Consider the following 21,742-nt stretch of genomic DNA (forward strand, 5'->3'; position numbering starts at 1 on the left):
CTATCAATGCCTAAATCAACAATTTAAGATTGCAAATCAACAGCTTCATTGGAAAATTTATTAAATAAATCCTGAAATGATAAGAAAACATATTAGTAAGATTAAATTTTAGAATTTTTTTAAAATAATACTTTAAATGAAATTTACCTCAAAAAGTGCTATAGAGGAATCATCATGTTCGACGTCTTTAACACTACACAGTCTTTTCTTCTGAGAATGAGGTTCCTTCACAACATGAGATTTAAATTATATTAAAATAAAACACTATAGATAAGAAATTTGAAGGTAAAATGAAAGTCACAATAGACTAAAATTAGGAAACATACCACATTTTCCACACGACCATCACAAAACCTTTGTATAGTACTATCATCAATACACACTTTTTTGACACGGAATGATCGGTCAAATCTAAGAGATTGATCTTTAACACAACCAACTTTAAACAACACAGCTTTGTTAATCAAAAGATCAAATTCTTTTGGTAGTACACCAGAATCAGCGTTCTAAATATTATAAAACAAATATAAATTAATATAATAAACTTTTCTTATATGCATAAATAGACATATGCACGCTTGAAAAATTTACCTTGTCATGACTTTCAAATAATTACGCAGAAGATTTATTGATCAATGTACTGGCATCCCTGTCAAATAGAACGAAAGTAGTGGACTCCGTTTCATCAATTACTCGCACCTTCAACGTATACCTAAAATATAAAATACAAAAAAAGGTTTACAAGTGCATATTTCCATATTACAAATCTTTTAATTTACATATTGTTAAAATGCTTATATTAAATAAACTTCAGAATTAAAAAAAAAAATCAAACACAGAAGATGTAATGAAACATAACTTATAATATTAAAATAGATATAACATTGTCCTTGGCAAATAAATATTTTCAAAATTAAATTAAAAAAAAAATAGATTCTTGACTGATGTGATTCCAATAGCCACATAGAACAAGATTCTTGACACTTTGAGGAATCACCTTGAGCTGGAAAATATAGAGGCACTTTCTTAGAAGTTGGATCATGGTTCTAAGTCAAGAACTCACCAATAACAAGTACCAAATCCCAAACTCATTTGGATGAACCAAATATTGTCAAATTGAATCAACAAAAGGAATTTAAAAAGAAGAAACCGAACAGAATTGAATCAAAAACAAATGCACCGAACAGAATTTAGAAACAAACAGAAAATAGGTGCTGGAAAATTAGAAGAACCGAAACAACAACAACTCAAAACACAAGACAACATGAACAAATTGAAGAAGAAGAAAGGAAGGAGAAGAGAATGCTCATGAAGATGGAAGAATGGTTGGATGATCACGCCACTAGAAGTATGGATGCTCCTAGATGAGTGTGCAAGCCGCCACTTGAGGAAACCATGGTCCTTCAAGATAAGACTAGAGTAGAAGCTCAAAAGCTCTCAAATGCTCACTCCAATTTTGAGTATAGTTTCTTTAGATAAATTCAAATCTGAATTTTACAAAGGAAGCACCTCTATTTATAGCCTAAGGTGCTGAAAAATAGGTGGGAAATTTCAAATAAACTCATTTGAAATTCCCACCAAAAACAAGTCACATGGGAGGTGTGACCTTTTTCTACTATGACACCTCCCAAAAACTACACCTACACCACTCTCCTAAGTTACATGGACAATGTGACTTTATTTTACATTTTCACACACCTTTATTTAATAACCACACATCCTAAAACTATACAAGAGTATTTCAAAGCTTGGCCTTGCCCCTCATGGGATGGACTTGGGCTCTTTGGGCTTTGGCCTTCTTGGGCTTGGGCTTGGGCTTTGGGCTTGGGCCTCATCTTTATTTTATGTCTTCTTTTAATTTTGAGAAGACTAGAAGGAAGAACTTCAAATGTGAGGGTGGATGTCCTCTTCCTCCATTAATAAAAGCCTTCTTTATTTGATTCTCATCATTGACTTTTCAAAGCACTGCTAACACCCTCATATGAAAAGGGGTTACTTCTCTATTAGATTCAAATATCAATTTATCGTCTTCACAAAGTGCATGAATCTGACAAAATTGCCTCCATCCAGAACCAAATTTAACTGAAACTTTCGGAGGTGGCCTTAGCAGAATTGTGCACTTTACTTCAATCTTATGTCCATGAAGGATAGTATACTCTAACATGCTTTCCAGAAGGTAATTGGCAAAAGCAAGAGGAACATCCTAAAAGTAAATAGAGACGTGTATGAATACAGTAATTAAGTAACATAAAGTTAAAAAAAAAAAAACTTATGTAAAAAAGTTTTACCAGAAAACTGGAATCACACTGATAGTGTGATAGTACTATAATGAAATGATCATAAAAACCCTCAATGAGAGGGCCACGGTTTTGAAGACGATCATAAAATTTATCAACAGATAAGTCGGTAGATTATCCCTTAAACAAAGTAAACTTAAAAAACTTATTTACAACATAATCAAAATATACAACGTGATCGCCAGAATCACCTTAAAACTCGTGTATTTCACTCCATCCTCCATTGAGCATTGGATAGGACAAATTCATATTATACTTAACAACTTGTCTTTGACCTTCGTTATCCACCAAAAACCAATTTTCTCTGAGTTTCGAGGCACACTCAATGGCAAAAGCCCGATCAACACAAGCATGATCCTTTTCAAAACAAAACCCATGTTACATCTTTGTAAATAATAATCTGAAATAAAAAATAAAAGATAACATACCTTGTTTAATAGGTGCATTGTCTAGAACTTTCCCTTGCTTTCCATTCTCAAAAAGTCATCCAAATCTGATTTGTGTTGTACTATAACACAGAGAACAATAAAGTCTCATAAAACAATGACTAAATAGTGAAAAAGAGTGGAAAAAAATACCATAACATACATGAAATGAAAAAAATACCATTTTGAAAGATATCATTTCTATGTTGCGAAAAAACATAACAAACTGATAAGCAACATTACTAAGATTAGTGGAGCAAAGAAACATTAAAAGAAAACAACTTTGATAAGAATAATGGAGCATATCAATCTATAATATAAATAGAAGGCACTTCCAGGGTAAGTTCTAAACAAAATCCAAAAAGAAAAGATTTCAAATTTTAACTCAAAATAGCAATTTCAAACTCATTCTGGGAGTGAAAAGTGACACACCGTAGAACTTACACGTGTGCAAAACCCCATTTCTTTAAATACTCTCGTTCTTTATATACTTTCATTGTTTCTCTCTCTCCTATTTCTCTACTTCCCGGTTTCTCTTTCTTTTTCGTTGTCTTTTGGTTTCTCTCATTCATTTCGGCCTTCTCTAGGTGATTGTTGCTTCTGTGTTTGTTTGTTACGTTTCACGACATAATTTTTTTTTTTTTGGTTTCTTATCAAAGTTGTGTGCTTTTCATGTTTCTGCTTATTCTTTTTATCTCTATTACCGTTTATGGTTGTTTCACAACATAAAAATGATTTTTTATGAGTTTTTTTTTTATCAAAGTAGCTTGTTTTTAATGTTTCTGTCGATTCTCTTCATCTCATTTACGGTTTCTTTGCTCCACTAATCTTGATGTTTTTGCTTCTCTGTTTTTTATGTATTTTTGCAACATAAAAATGATATTTTTTTTGGTTTTTCTTATCAAAGTTTCGTGTTTTTCATGTTTCTGTTGATTCTTTTCATCTCTTTTACCGTTTCTTTGCTCCATTGTTCTTGACATTTTTGTTTATGTGTTTCTTACGTTGTTTGACAGCATAAAAATGATTTCTTTTGGGTTTTCTTATCAAAGTTTATTGCTTTTCATGTTTCTGCTGATTCTTTTCATCTCTTTTATGGTTTATTTGCTCCATTGTTCTTATCAAAACCCTAAACCATAGAAGAGATGAAAGGAATCAACAGAAACCTGAAAAGCAAGAAACTTTGATAAGAAAACCCAAACACAATCATTTTTATGTTGTCAAACAACGTAAGAAACACAAAAGCAAAAGTGTCAAGAACAATGGAGCAAAGAAAAGGTAAAAGAGATTAAAAGAATCAGCAAAAACATGAGAAGCACGAAACTTTGATAAGAAAAACCAAAAAAAATATCATTTTTATGTTGCGAAAATACATAACAAACAGAGAAACAAAAACATCAAGATTAGTGGAGCAAAGAAACCGTAAATGAGATGAAGACAATCGGCAGAAACATTAAAAACAAACAACTTTGATAAAAAAAAAACCATAAAAAATTCATTTTTATAAAACACGCAACTTTGATAAGAAACCCAAAAAATAATAATTTTTATGCCGTAAAACGTAACAAACAAACACAGAAGCAACAATCACCTAGAGAAGGCTGAAATGAATGAGAGAAACCAAAAGGCAACGAAAAAGAAAGAGAAACCAGGAAGTAGAGAAATAGGAGAGAGAAACACCGAAAGTACATAAAGAATGGAAGTATTTAAATAAATGAGGTTTTGCACACGTGTAAGTTCTACAACGTGTCATTTGTCACTCCCAAAATGAGTTTGAGATTACTATTTTGAGTTAAAATTTGAAATCTTTTCTTTTTGGATTTTTTTTATAACTTATATACTTCTATTTATATTATAGATTGATTGATAAGAAAGTTTGTTTTTACTTTTTTTTTTAAATTTTAGAACAAATATTCAAAATTATTTAATCCCAAAAAAATCCATCTTATCCAATCACATATAACAAATACTCATTACATTCATTCACTTTTAACTTTTATGTTCTTAAGCTTGAACACATAAAATTATTATTTGAATGTAAGTCTTACAAATAGGAGTGTTTTAAAATTGAAAAAAAAAACAATTATATAAATAATTTTATTTAATTTCGAGAAATTCATATTTGTATAACTCACAACTGATGTTCTTACTAATAAAGAATTTTTGCAAGTACCTCTCGTGAATTGTGTTTTTAAGGAGAGAAAGAAAAGGGTTTGATCTCCAAGAATGATCTGAAGGGGTTTAACCATTTTGGTTGAATTGATAGTTTTGGTTAAATTGATAATCTCAATGAACTCATCTTGTAAAGTAGTAAATTCCTCATATTAAATGTTAAAATAATGGTGTGCAACTTGTTTTAACAATTTTGAAATATCTTTTAATTATTAAAAACATTCATGTTATAGTATAATACCATTATTGATATTTTATAAAAAAAATCGAGATTTTGATTTTTTTTTACAGAAGTACATTTTAAATTGTGTTATAATTAAATCATGCCTAAATTATTTATATCCCTTTATTAATACGTACTTTGTTTGGATTAAAAATGGAATAGGAAAGAAATAAATTGAATAGATAAAAAACTCTAATATTATACTTCATTTCCAAAAAAAAAATACAAATAAAATTCTGCATATAAAATTGATATGATAACATTTGTTGTCTTCATCCCTTCACATCGGACAAATATATTCAAATTAAAAAAAATAAAAGAATATATATATATATATTCAAATGATTTGAATAGAAATTTATTTAATTTAGGTAAATTCGCTTTTTTTTTACAATTTTAACTTAATTATATATTTTAAAATATTAACTTTATGTTTACAATTTAATTTATTTCACAAGAAAAATGCTATAACTTTTTATTATTATCAAATATAATTGCATCTTAAGATTTACACATATTTTAGTTCTTTTTTTGTTTGTTTACTAATTCTTAGTTTATTTTCTTTATAATTTCTGTTTTTATTTGCGTTTCCTTTTTTTTAAAAAAATACTTTTAAATATTTTATCATAAAAATCTATAAGAAAACTTATTCAATATAAGTTTAGAAAAGTAACACATGAATAAAATAAATGAGTCAAACAAAAAAATCCATTTCAATTTAGATTACAAATCTTTTTGTCATAAGAAAATTATTTAATTTTACAAAATAAAAAATAATTTCCCTTCTCTTTCATGAAATTTGAAAAAAATATAATTCCAACCAAAATCTACTTTTTTTGGCTCTGTTTTCACGTGAAACAAATAATAGTAAACTTAACATTTATATTTATTTTTTATTGTATGTACTTATCTAAATAAATGGTTTGACTTTTTAAAGCTATTAGCATAATTCTAATTTGAAAAGTGTTGCTTCGAAGTTAAAGTAATAAACTGCTAAAATAAATTTCAATCAATTAGTCTCCGTACAAGTAAATTTTAAAAGTTCATGTTACCATTTTAAACTAAAAATGCTTTAAAAAAATGTGTTTGTGGGTATTTTTTTTATATGTTGCTTTCATTATACAAACTTAAACATGCATTTCGATTCTTAACTCATCAAACATCAAATTAGATTCTTAACTCATTAAACATCTATTGTGTTCCCAACATGCTTAATTTAGAATTATAACTAATAAATAATCTAAAGATAATAGTTTAGAAATTACAAATAATTTTAAAATATGTAATAATACAACATGCTTCATTGCTTATCATACATTTTTCATTATTTATAATTCTTTAATTTAAAAACCATAAATTAAGTTATCGTGTTTAGTTGCCTAACTTGAATTACTTAATTAATTGTGGTTTTTTCACTATTTATTATTTAATAAATGGTAAGTAGTTTCAACTGTAGGAGCATTGTTGAATGTGAAATTTTACAAGTTGTCTATGTAGCTGGGGAAGCATCTACTTTAACAACTTGAGTCGCATTAATTTAAGTTTATAGATTCAATGAAGGTGGACAAATTTAAGTAGGAATGATAATATGTTGATGAAATATTATATTATAAATTTATTATTTTTTATTTATTTTAATATTATATTACATTATAATTTTTTATTTTTTTTATTCTAATATTATATTATAAATTAAATTAGACATATTTAACTAGAATATCTATTTAATTAAAATCATACTAGTCGTTTGATATTTAATTTTAAATAATTGAAGCTATGTAGTGTTTTAAGTGTTTCCATATATAATATTTTTCCCGCATTGATCTAAATCATTAAGAAATAAAATATCTTAGGCATTTTGAAGTTTTTTTGTTTGAAAATATGTTATGTTGGATAAGATTATCTTATATCCAATATATTTATTAGAAACTCCAAATTGCCAAAAACAATTAATGATACAATAAAAGCATGACTAAATTCATTATTTTTTCATTGTTATACATCAAATTTTAATATATATATATATATATATATATATATTTATTGAGTTTAATTTAAAGTTTATTTTTTTAAGTATGATATCACATCTATTCAGAATTCATTTTAGTAAAGTTTGTTAGACTTATCGAACTGTTATTGAATCATCCATGAATATACAGTCTCATGCACGAGTTGACAATCTCGACGTGAGGGGTGTGTTTTGAGGATTTCATATCAAATAGAGATTAGAACATTTCATAGTACATAAATGAGTGCATACATCACTTTATGATCTAATTTTATAAGATTAAGTTAGACTTAAAAGTTATCTTTTGTTAATACTTTGTATTAGGTAAGAAATATGTTAATACAAATAATTTAAATAAGAAAATTTATTCTTTTGTTAGTAAATGGTGATTTTTTTAGTCATAAAAAAAGCAATTTAAAAACGAAATTTTGGTAAATTATTTAACAAGATTCAATAAAAGTATGCTTAAACATTTATATTATGGAGTCTAAGTAAGACCCCATTGCTCCTAATGTTCTTTTAATGCTTTTTATTTGCTTCTTGAAAGAAGCTTCTTCCACATAAAGTGATTTCAAGGAAGGAGGATTGACATACTAGTTGAAAGTCAAACACTTAGAACTATGAGACCCACAAGTTTCATTAATTTTAAAAGAGATTAATTAGTTGATCCCCGTTTTATGATAAGGGATTAAAGAAAAAAAAGATGAGTAATAGGTGGATAAGTGCGTTCGTGGAAGCTTAAATTCATCATCGATTATCGTCAACGATATTACAATTAAGAGCGTAGTACAATTGACCTTTATATTTTGCCATCGCTAACAAAATCTTAAATTACTATTAAATTACTATTTGGCGTCTATATTAAATGAATCTGCTAACACTTTTCTATCGTCTTCAAACATTACGCGTTTCCAATAATACTATTATCAACACAACTTTATCTCTTTCATAGTTTTTTCATTCATTATGATTTTTATTTTTTATACTATTTTAAATGTTTTTTATGGTAATAATATTATAACAATAATGTAAAATAATATTTACTCGTTAATGAAACACTAAAAAAAAAAAGTGTTATTTACATATTTTTATTCACGGATTTGTAAATTTAGCATTATATAAGATATTATTAACGAATAACATTACTTACGGATATTAATTACATTCAATATTTGAATTCGTAGGTAAATTCAACATTATTTATCAACTATTATCCACAGATTTTATTACCTACAAATTTTTGTCCATGGATCTCTATTACCTATTAACTATTACCTACAAATCTCTATTACTTATCAAATATTACTCACATATATCTATTACCTAGTAACTATTATCCACAAATGTCTATTATCAATAAACTATTACCCACGGATCTTTATTACCTATTAATTATTATCATAATAATTATATACATAATATTAGAAATATTATTATAATATGAATAATTATAAAATTATAACTAATAAATATACATATTAATATTATAAAATTAATATAATAATATAAATAATATTATTAGTATTATATTAATAATATGAAAAATATTATTAATAATAATATTGATAGTATTAATGATATTAATAATATGAATAAAATTAATAATAATAATAACATTAATAATATTTAATAATATTAATAATATTATAATAATTAATAATAATATTAATCATATATTAAATATATAAATAATGTTAATAATTTTTATATTATTAATTATATTAATATTGATAATTATATTAATAAATATAATAATAATTATAAGATGAAAAAAAATTGATGTAATAATTAAAGTTTGTCATAATAATATTTCTATGAAATTAATTTATCTTAATTTTTTCTTTATATACACGAAATATTCCTCGTGGCAATAAGAACTTACATGTCGCGTTTTGATATAGTTATGGAAATAAATGAATGTATAAAGTATTGAAAAGGAAATTAGTTAAAAAATGTACCAAATAAAATTATCTTTAAACTTAACGTTTCATTCTTTTTAAGCAAGTTGTGGTGACTAATTTAAAGTTATTGTTTCTGTCAAACCCATCATAATAAATATCTGAGGAAAGTCTATTTTCTCTGTTTTTTTAGGAATAAGCTGAATTACATAATAAGACGCTAAATGCATATTCAACTTGGCATTATTCAAAGTCAAATTAATCCATAAAAGATGAGTTATAGATAATTAATAGAGTTAGTATTCTTTTTCTCCTCATCATAAGTCAATATTTTATTTTATCAAACTCAAGCGTGAGTGAAAAGCTTCCTTTTTTTTGTTTTTTTCTTTTTACAGAACAAGAGTATTATATAGGAGGTACTTATACTCAAAGAACATAATTATATATTTTAAACTAAAGCTCAAACCTAGTTAATGCAAAACACCCTCATGGTAGTAATCACTATAATTACATTAACAACTAAAAACTCTTGCTACTACTATCTATATGACTCATTTCATATCGAAAAATCTTCATCTAATTTTATTTAAGAATCATTAAACAGAAATCAATTTTAAAAACACAAAATAATTAATTATTATATTAACTAAATTAAATACTATATTAAAAATAAAAAATTATTGATATCTAAAGTAATTTTTATTATTAAAAAAATTTATAAATTAGTTTCTAAATTGTTATCTAATTAATTATTAAAGTTTTAACTACTAATTAATTTATATTCATAGTTAAAATTTTAGAGTTAATTTGATACCAGATTAAAAACTAGTTTATAAATTTTATTAATAATAAAAAAAAAGTTATATATTAATAAATTTTTTACTGTATCTAACTTAATAAATATAATAATTAATTATTTTTGTTTTAAAAATTAGTATTTATTTAATGATTTCTTTTTAGTGTTGTTATGTGAAGTGAATATAAAAATGAGAAGTTATTTTAAATATTTTTATCACAATTCATTAGTTTTTTGATGTATTGAAGACTTAGATAATTGTATGTTTTCAAAGAGTTTACAATTTTCTCCTTTTAAAAAGTTGTATATCGAATAATAAAACATTTTTTTATTTGTAAATATAAGCCTTGTGACCAAGTTAAACTTGAGTGTGTTTATATTTATATTTATTTTGATATATAGGTGTGTGTTTCTGAAAAAAGAAATAATTTTTTATTTTTTAATATCCATGAGTGATATTAGATATCCATGAGTGATATTAGAGGTGAGGTTATAATGAAGATATGAAAAGGAGTAGGGTAACAGTAAGATTGTGTGGATTGCATTTGGAAAGAGAAGATAGCATAAAAGTATGCAAAAGAACTACAACTTGGTGCAGGGGACGAAGACATGATGTACTAGGTGGTCACCAACATTTCGACATCCATCATAGGGTTGGTGGCTGTGTTTTTTCCTATCACATCCTCCTTCTTATCTTTAATATTAAAACTTGTCTTCATATAAATTTTTTTCACATTTTCATTCTCATCCAAAAGTAGATATAGTCATGTTACTGTTATGATATTAGTGAAATACTTTTTATAAAAAAAATTCACACAAAACATATATGATATTTGTCAAAATAATTTAAATATTTTTTTTAATATAAAATATAAAAAAATTTGGAATTGTATAAATATTATATGAGAATATCACATATATATTGGATAAAAGTTAAATAATTATAGAAAAATAAAAATAAATAAATGTATGATAAGTTATCTAATAAATTAAAAATATTTTAACAATTTTGAATAGCAACTGCATCAAACAATATGGTGCAACAATCAGCAACAAAACCGAGTAGGATTAATGGCAGCGAAAGATTCTTTCTGAACAAAACAAAACAACAAAAAGAACTATTCTAGTCTATAACGAATCAGAGGACCACTTCTACACTCACATCCAGTTCACATGGATGAATTGTATAGATTTCCCACTTCAAAAATACTTTTCTTCACAAAAATAAGCACTTCACACTATATCATATAATTATAAATTTCAAGAAATCATATTAATAACATTAGAAGTATCTTTTATCAGGATGAATATATGATTACAACTTTATTAAGATTCATTTAACAATTATTTAATTAAAGATAAGAACATTTTATTTTATATATATATATATATAAATAAAATAAATATTTTAAATTTCCGTAATAAATCTAATATATATAACTGGTTTTAAATTTCACTATAATAAATTTTTTTTAAGATCGAGATAGATTTAAAATTACAATTTTTTAATAGAATATCAAAATCATTTAAAGACAATTCAAATAAAAATTTATTAAACTTATGATACCATTTAATACCTATTTTCTAATAATTTTTTTTGTTTTGCTATTATACACTTTATTGAACATTTATATAAAAATTCGAGTTAAATCAAATTTTATTCTCATTAATAGATGGTAAAAATAATTAAGTAAAAACTAAAAGTATGTAATAACATAATTAATTAGATAATAAAATGGTAGAAAGGTTTGAACAAAATGTTATACAATTTGAGATTAGTTAAATAAGTGGCATGAGAATTCTTTAAAACCAAAAGAAAAAGATCTAAAAGAACGTTTATGTATACACGTTCCTTGAAAGAGAGAATAAGAAATGTGAGAAGAGAAGAGACATATGAAATTAAAGAAATTACGAGGTAGATTATTCAGGTCGTTCAAGTGTTACGTGACATCTATGTCAAGCACAAATAAAAAATAATTGTATAACACATAACCATGTTCATCACCTGTAAAATTCTATGCATGGATGATTAAAAACGAATGTATGACTTTGTCAACAATTTTCTTCGTAATATGCATGCACTTACGTGTATTTGTGCCTCTTCATGCGTAGAATAAATTCTAGAAATGCTAATTGATATTTGTGATCAGTGGTATTAGAAAAATAAAATGAATAAAAATAACAGAATATAATGAGGTGTTTAATATTTACAAGTCTTTATATTTCATTATTTTTAAAGATTATTGTATCGATATGGTCGATCGACATCATGACGTGTCTCGGTCTTCTTGTTCCAGATGATCGAGACACACGCTGACGTGTTCCAGTCTACTTGGTCGAGCTGACCGACACGTATAACCATTAACGTTCAAATGAAGGTTAGGTTAATGAAGCTAAACTATCATTAAAAATTAGGCAATGCTACCCTAAGTGTGATCCATTCCACTAATCAGGTCCAATGTAAGCCCATTAAAATAATATAAATAGCACACATTCCAAGGAACAAGGTATGTCATTTATTACTGTGCACTTACCCGAGTGTCGATCACACGCTTTATTGACTTGAGCGTCGGAGTGTCTTCTGCAGGTACCTCCCCCATTTGGCATTCACCCGGGACCGAAAGCCGAAGGAGAAGCACGGAGGCGAGAAGGATCCCAGTAAAACCCTAACAAGCTGTCCGACCGAAGAAAGGAGGAAGACGAAGACTTCAATAGTTCTTTAGGTTCCATCTCCCTAACCGGAACCATTATCACTTCACGTCTATCCAGAAAAAGGTTAATGTAGATTATAGGAAGAATAATTGGAGAAAAACGTATGAAAATAATATGTGAAGAGATGAAAATTAAATTTAAAAGTAAAATGAAAAAATAAAATAAAATATATTTATATAATAACCATAGCTTATCGCATTTGATTTATATGAGCGATGATGTATGGCACCATGGAACCTGCGGCGTTTATAAAAATTATAAACAAATTTTCAACATTTTTGAAAATTCAATGTATTTGACTTCAGTTTCTGCAGCTGATTGACGTACCTGTTCTCACCAGTTGTTTTTAGTTTTTTTTAACCAAAATAAATAATCAGCTAAAAATCACTAATTCATAAAAATACAAATACTCATATAATCAAACAAATAACTATCCTTCTACAATATATTTCATTCAACAGTGTTTTTTTTTTAATATTTTTAGGTTATTACATATTTTTTATGAAACATGAATAACATAAATAAGAAAATTTTGTAAGGTGATGTAACATAATTTATAGGTAAAGTAACACAAAAATCAATGAATTAATTTGTTGAAAGAAACAAGTAGATGGAAAACAAAAGTTCACTGAATTAGTCATCCGACTAATTAATTGATCCTTTCTCTCTGCAAAATTAGGTTTAAAAATTATAAATACTGGTTAAAAAAGTCTAAAGCCAGTGAAGAATTAGTATTTTATTTTTTTAACATTTTAAAGTTACTATAAAATAATGACTAAAATTTTAGAAACTGAAAGTCTCAATTATAAATTTTAAATTTAAAAATGTATTGAAAAATTCAGAGAATTAAACTTTAATTGGAACTTGAAAGTGACACGAAGCTCTTGCGCTGGTCCTGGGACTTAATAATGATATTTGGTCAATGAAAACACATTTGAATTGTGAAACGTGTGTGAAACATATTTTTTATATTAGAAATATTTAATAATTATTATTTTTAAAGCAAATCAAAGCTTTTTTAAGGTGTATTCAATACTTTATCATCGAGTGCTTAAGAGTATTACAATGAAAAAGCTCCATTAAAAAAATAATGTATATTTAAATATTTTAATTTTGGGTATAATGATGCCTAAAAGTTTTTATAAAAATAAATATTTTCATTTTAAAAATTAGAAAAAAAAATTAAATTCATAAAATACTAGTGCAAAGACGATTAAAAATATTCCATTACACTTAATGTTAAATAAATAAAAAATTGGTTTTTTTAATAACATTTTTTTTATATGTGATGAGATGACATATAATTTTTGTTGTTACTGAATATGAATATGAGGTCTTTATGGTTTAGGGTTTGAAGTGTGAGTTGAGATGTGAAATTACATGTCAAATTAAATAATAGTATGAAAGTTTTATAAAATAAATTTGATATAAATGCAAATAATTAAGAAAATTATAAATTATTTTATTACATGAGCAACAAAAATAACAATCTAATGAGAAAATTCATAAAAAATAAAGAACAAGTTAAAAAATATTTAATTTTTATTTTAAAAAATAAGTACTGAAGGAAAAAATATAAAATTAAATTAATTTAGAGATAACCTAGGCGGAAAACTCAATTTGTACCAGTGAGTCACCATTTCTACTTTTCTTCGGGCTCAAGCATTAAGAAACTTTTATTTCACACCAGAACCTGCTTAAGGCGTTTCTGCTGTCAATCCCGGTTAACAAAATATTCATCATTCACTAATTTTAAAGTAAATTAAAGCATTCAAAATAGTGTATTTAGTTGCCAATAAAAATCTTAATTCAACGAGAAAGTTCATACAATATATGATTATATAAATAATAATAAGTACAAATATTAATAAATACTAAAAAAAGCAGATTAATTTGCGATAAGTTGAGTGGAAAAATCAATTTTCATATACTGGAATCCCCTCTTTTTCGGTTTACTTATGGCTCAGAAATCATTATATTTGTCAATGAGAGTATATTTGGACTGAGTATGGTTTGTGAAATCTTTATTTCACACAAGATCTTGCCATCGTGTACGTGTTATAAGACTTGCCTATAATATTTCTCATTTTATTAAAAAAACAAAAAATCCGCACCCAAACACGAAACCAAATGCTTAGGTGAAGAAAATCAGCGACTCTGGAAAGTCAAATCCCCACATTCATATTCCAAACACGGTCCTCGTTTTCTTCGCACGCAACTCAACTCTCTCTATATATCCCTTCTCCTCTCCTTGCAAGCGCACGCATATTCACACTGCAAACTCATTCTCATCAGGAAACACAAGTTCCGTAATCACGAGAAACAAACACACACTTTCGGAGAAGTACCATAACTACACTGCGAAAACACCTCCGTTTGCTGCGAAAATGAGAACCATTTGCCGGGAGCCAAAAACGCAGTCGTTCACCTTTTCCCGCCACACTTCGGCACCAACTTCATCTCTATCTACAACACCTTCCACCAGCACGAAGGAAAGCATGGTTTCCACCAGCATAGAGGAAGCCGAAGCTCTGATACTGAAATGGGACCCTGAAACCTCCACGTACGGAAGCGTAACCTCTCTCTTCTACAACGACAAAGCTGAGGCCATGCACTACATCCACTGCGTTAACCAACTTCAGAAAACCATGCACGCCTTGCTTGAACACAACCCCTCCTCACGAAAACTCGTCCTCGCACAAAACCTAATGCAAATGGCCATGAAGAGGCTCCAGAAAGAGTTCTACCAGATATTATCCATGAGCCGGGCCCACCTCGACCCTGAATCCGTCTCCGCCAGATCCTCCACCACCTCTAGAACCTCTTTCTGTTCCGACAGCTACGACGAAGGAACGGCGGAAGACGACGTTCGTGACACAGGTGATTGTATCTCCGAAGTCGAACGCGTTTCCTCTGAAACCGTGGCGGTGCTCAAATCCATTGCTGACTGCATGGTTTCCAACGGTTACGGCAAGGAATGTGTCACCGTTTACACGACGATGAGAAAATCGATCGTCGACGAAGGCATTTATCGCCTCAGCGTGGAGGAATTGAGCGCGTCGAGGGTGAATAAGATGGCCTGGGAAGTGCTGGAGCTGAAAATCAAGGCTTGGTTAGAGGCGGTTAAGATCGGCGTGAGGACGCTCTTCGCCGGAGAGAGGATTCTTTGCGATCAAGTATTCGGTGCGTCACATTCCGTCGCGGAAGCTTGCTTTGCCGAGATTTCGAGAAGCGGAGCCGCTTTGCTGTTCAGATTTCCCGAACTCGTTGCTAGAACAAAAAAGTCCCCACCGGAGAAGATCTTCCGAATGATTGATATGTACGCCGTGATCGCCGAGCTGTGGCCGGAAATTGAATCAATATTCTCGTTCGATTCAACATCCGCAGCTAAATCTCAAGCCTACGCTCTACTTTTCCGACTCTCCGAGTCCATACGAACGAGTTTCTTTGAATTCGAGACCACAATTCAGAAAGACTCTTCTAAATCGGGTGCAAAATTCGCCGGCGTCCATTCTCTGACAGTGCAAGTAATGAATCACTTGTCTACACTCGCGGATTACAGCAACGTGCTCTCTGAAATTTTCTTCGACGTGCCACCGCCATCTAGGTCGCCGTTGCCGGAATCTTATTTGTACAGTCCACAATCTGACAATTCTACGATAACGGAGACGGAGTTCTCGGTGCAGATGGCGAGGCTGATTCTAGTCCTTCTTTGCAAGATCGACGGTAAATCAAGACATTGCAAGGAGGTTTCGTTATCTTACCTGTTTCTGACGAACAATCTCAGGCACGTGGTGGCCAAGGTCCGAACCTCGAACTTGATTTACGTTCTCGGCGACGATTGGGTTTTGAATCACGAGGCGAGGATGAAGCGGTTGATGGAGAACTACGAGAGAGTGGCATGGGGCAAAGTTCTTTCATCTTTGCCGGAAAATCCAACAGCGGAAATGCCGCCGGCAGAGGCGAGGGTTATGTTCGGAAATTTCAATCTAGAATTCGAGAAAGCTTACCAGAGAGAGAACGTGTTTACCATTCCGGAACAGGAATTCCGAGAAGAGATCAAAGCGTCACTGGCAAGAAAAATAAGCCCCGTTTACCGCGAGATGCATGAAACGCGCCGCAATACAGAGGGATCGGTGAGGGAAATGAGAGAGTATGTCATATTTACCCCTGAAGATATTGAGAATTACATGTTGAATCTTTTTAACGCGAGAAGATCAAGCTCCACAGCTGAAGAGAAACACTTCATTTTTTGTAAGAAATTTTTTTTGTAAGAAATTCAAATGAAAAGGTGTTGCATTACAATGCTCCAATCATTATATTTCGATCCTCTTATCCAATCATTCTTTACATAATTAATAGGGTTACAAAAAAAAGAACTTAAAAAAAGAATTTCAAGTTACTCGAGTATCACCCGTGTAGTAAGTTTGTGAGTGTAACGTTGATATTATGAATTATTCTTTTTGTTGCATTTAGAGCTATAGAACTTAAGTATTACATTTTAATATATTACAAACACTTATATGTGCCACTAATACTGCTGAATTCAGCTTTGTTAAACATCTATCGACCAACACTTTTTTTTTTAATACTACTCAGCTTACTTAAAATGCATAACTACATAACTTTTTTTTTATTTATCTACCGAATTGTTTATAAATTAAAATAATCCATTTACACTTTTTTTATATAAAATTTCCACCAATATAACACTTGTTTAATTCATGAACCTATTCTATAAACACTGTATTCAGAAATAACATGATATGTGCTTTATTAATCCCTCTCCCATTTTCGTTCATCTGGTGAATGTCAGAGTCTATTTCACAGAATCATAAACAGTTCTTATAGAAGGGTTGCCAAATCTCCTTGAATATTATTATTATTATTATTATTATTATTATTATTAAATTATAATTTATTCTAGAATTTTGATAATACTGTGGAATTCAAAGTCGAGAGGTTTCCAATGTTGAGAATAAACTAGTGGTATGAAATTTTTGCCCCCAAAACTGGAATTCTAAATGAGAACTGAAGGAAAAGAAAAAGCTTCACGAAACTACTGAGAAGGTGTTTTTAGTTCTAGTGCTCTTTTATCAAATTTAATTGTTTTTGGTTAATACTCTTCTATTTCTCCCCTCTATTTCTACATTGAGTAATGTTACTGCTGCGTTTTTATAATTTTTTTTAAAAAATATTAAATGAAAAGTAACACATTTCATGTCTTTAAAATATAAAATAGTATTTACCAGAAAAAAAATCAGTGAGAAAATATTTGAAAATTATTATTTTATTATATCTTTGTTAATAATCAGCATTATCATATATGAGATGTGATTTTCAAGTAATGAACTAAAAGGATATATCAATGGTGTACGGAAAAGGGCGAATTTTATCGAACATTATTTTGATAACAACTTGTTTAAACTACGACTTGGTTCGACATTTTCTTTGGAAGTTTCCATCTACATATTTTTCTGAACATACTATGATGCCGTTTTCACAATCACAATCACAACGTTAGTCAGCCATATCGGATTTCTAGACGTGTGCTACTAACAAAATCATTTCTTATTAAAATAATATCCTTTTATAGATTAATTATTAAAATAGATCAAATTTAAGAAAAAATTAAAACGAATAAATCATACCAGTAATATGATTTTACGGTGAAAAAATCGTCTTAATTAAGATGATAAAATTTCAACATATTTAAACTGATTTTAGTGTAATTAGATTTCAATAAAATCGTATCAATTTTAATATTAATTAAAATCTAATTACACTATAATATTTATCAATCTCAATCAATTTTAATTTTTTTTATCCATTTCAATAATTAACCAAAAAAATTACCCTAATTTAGAAAGAAAAACAGCCAAAAGCTTACTAGTTCTTTTTTTAGTCCCAAATTTTTTGTGTATTTGTATTACATTATTGTTTAGCTTTAGGATCCAAAGCCATGACTTAAAAATTCAATATCAATCCCCGGCAGCTGATCATGCAAACTCCTTGGAATTTTTTTGTTGATGAAATTTTCATTAGTTGATCTTCAACTTAGGGTTGAGTTTCATTTCCACCTTCACTGTTTTTTTTAACAATTTGTACCTCTTTCAGTTACTTTGCTAGCATCCTCAAATACTACTATTTACTAATCTTATCTCTATTTCTAGTTAAGATAAATTTATTAAAATTATTTTTATCTTTAATTATTATTAGTCTTATTTTTATTATTAGTTAAAATAAATCTGATTATAAATTAGTTAATATTATTTTTATTTCTAATTAATATTAACTTAATTTCTATTGTTATTAGTTAAAATAATTATGATCACAATTCAATTAATTAACTTTATTTATAGTTAGTATTAACCTTATCTCTATTGATAATTAAAATAAATATGATGTAAATCAGTTAATATGCTACAACTGATTCTTTGAATATTTTTGTCATGAATTTTACATCATATTAGAATTTTTCGATTGAAGAGCTCTAATGCACACTTTTATTATCTTTCCTTAATACTAACATTATTTTCATTATTCTATGACTTTAACCAATTTTTCAACTCTAGATGAATCTCTCAATCCCTATAGTTCATATTTCGTACATTCAAATATTTCTTGTTTCTCCTCAACTTGATCCCACAAATTAGAACCCATGGTCTAGATCAATGACCATCACACTCAACACAAAGAATAAGCTGAGATTTTTTATGGTTCTTTGCCACAATTATTTTCGCTGTCATTCATGAAATCAAACATTCTAATTTTTCTATAAGATTTTGCATTATAAAGCACAACGTAAATTGATTCTCTCAAATGTACAAATTAATTTGGGGGTTTAGGGTTTCAAACACATAAAAATGCAAATTGAAAAGTGAAAAGTGAATCAGAAATAAAAAACCAAAAATAAAACAAGGTAAAAATGGATCAATAAAAAATTCAATAACCAAACAATCTGAATCCAATTAATCATTTAAATTGATTATACAAATTAAATCAAAATATTATTCAATCTAATTTGTATTTAATCATCAATTTAAGATTCAATTGATTCCTAATTGAAATTCTAAAATCAGAAACACAATTTGCAATCACAAAGAGCAAACACTAAAAAAAAATCAATTTTAGCAACCACCAAATTCGGTCGCTAAATATATTCGCAACTGAAACGGTCACCAAATAAAAATGGGAGCGAAAATTCTAGTTACAAAACATTTAGCTACCAAATTATAAATTGGTCGCAAATTTGTGACCGAAATTTCGATTGCTATTCCGTTGCAGAAAATTTGGTCACTAGAATTCAGGAACCAAATTAGCGACCAAATTTTTATACAAAATTGGTGGCTAAATCAGTGGTTGAAATAAAAGGTGATAACGACCACTATTTTCGGTTGCTAATGGATTAAAATAATTAATTAAAAAAACTTGTGGTGACTAATTCGATGGCTAAATGGAGACCCATATAGTGACAAAATTGATTTCGGCGGCTAAATATTTGTTTAATTACAACAACCGATTTTGTTTCTGTTGCTAAACAACAACTTTGTACATATAGCCACCAAATCAGTTTTGGTGACTATTTTATATGTATTATTAATACCTATTTAAAATGGTATTTTGACCATTTTATAAAAAAAAATTAAACCTGCTTATAGATACTCAAAATTCAATCAAGCTAAATAGGATTGAACTTCAAATACATAGTTTAAGAAAGAGTTGTACACAAATTAAAAGTAAATCATATTACACAACGAAAACTATTGTAAACAAGTTAAAAGAGTCAAATCTATTATATAGTTCAACATGCAACTAATCTTCTCCTGAACTGTCATCTCTAACGTGGTCTCCTTTATGATGTTCACTGGTAGTAGGATCCGAAGAGTCTGATATGGGATTATTCATTTGAATGTGTTGTATCTGCTCATTTTGTTTGCGCATCAACTCAGCTTGTCTGTGCATGCGTTCACTTTGCTCTTCATGACTTTTCATCAATACCTCCATTTTTTTCTAAGTGTTTGCTCCATCCGTTTTGTCTATAATGTGTCATTACTTCAAAGCATACACAAATTTCATTACTCAAAACTAGTCAAATAAAAACAGAACTACAAAGATTCGATGATATTCTAAAGTACACAGATACAGGGATGGGAAAATCCAGTTCTTCTCGTAAGTCGAATAATAAATTAACAATGATTTCCAATAAGAATAACAAAAAAGAAACTAGATAGATGCAACTCACTCCATATCTATGAAGCTCGAACACTCCTCTTAAATGGTGTGTCCGTGTCGGACACCTGTATTGGACACCAACACTCGTATGACACTCATAGAACACGTATCGGTGAAGTGTCCAATTTGAAAAAATATTTGTTGGATTTATGACAATTCTAGCACTGGTCTAACACAATTTTAAGAACGAGAAATACATTAATTTTCTAAAAGCTCAAACTTATTGTATAAGTTTTTATTAAGATTATAAAAATAAGTTACAAATCATTTTGAATCAGTAATAAAAAATATCTTTTTGCTAAAAAAAAACTAAAACATATTTAATGCACATAAATCTTTATTGTCAATTTATATAATTCATAATTATGTAATATATAGATATGTGTTCCCATGTCCTACATTTTAGAAAATATACGTATCTTCGTGTCCGTTTTGTGTCAATATTTGTGCTACATAGCTCTATATTCTAAGTTCAAATAATTTCAAAGATAAAATAACTAATGTTGCATATCCTTTCTTTTCCGTATTAAAAAAATTGTAGTGCCTGCGTGAGATAAGCACATCTACATGGCAAGGACTCCTTCCACCGCCACCTTGCTTCTCCGTGCCACCACCAACCACAAACCCTTAGTCTTCTTTGCCTTCGCGATTTCAAACTCACGAAGCTGAAAGCTAAGAATGACAACTTGAAATAGGGCAAGAGAGAAAAGGGGAAAAATGAAGGAGATCAAAATAAGAGAAGCGGGAGGGAAGAAACAACAGCAAAAATGAAGATTTTTTTTCTTTTAATTATAATTATAATTATATGCTTAAGATATAATTATCATAATATTTTTTTGTATGAATAATTAATTGAAAAAAAATGTAAATTCGATCCCTAATTTTATTATTATTATTATTATTATTATTATTATTATTATCCCCAATTACAATCGGTACATTCAGACCAATAACCGCTCATATAATATATAAGGCACAT

The 21,742-nt window shown here is 28.3% G+C and overlaps 1 protein-coding gene across 1 annotated transcript; it reads left to right on the forward strand.

Annotated features, from left to right (window-relative positions):
* The first annotated feature begins 14,771 nt into the window (after nt 1–14,771).
* On the forward strand, nt 14,772–16,838 carry LOC137829522 (exocyst complex component EXO70H1). Its single transcript, XM_068636339.2, has one exon. The coding sequence runs from the start codon at nt 14,916–14,918 to the stop codon at nt 16,800–16,802; it is 1,887 nt and encodes a 628-aa protein (XP_068492440.1). The 5' UTR covers nt 14,772–14,915; the 3' UTR covers nt 16,803–16,838.
* Nucleotides 16,839–21,742: the final 4,904 nt, after the last annotated feature.

The sequence above is a fragment of the Phaseolus vulgaris genome, chromosome 7, assembly GCF_051622355.1.
Source record: "Phaseolus vulgaris cultivar YP4 chromosome 7, ASM5162235v1, whole genome shotgun sequence".
NCBI classification, from domain to species: Eukaryota; Viridiplantae; Streptophyta; class Magnoliopsida; order Fabales; family Fabaceae; genus Phaseolus; species Phaseolus vulgaris.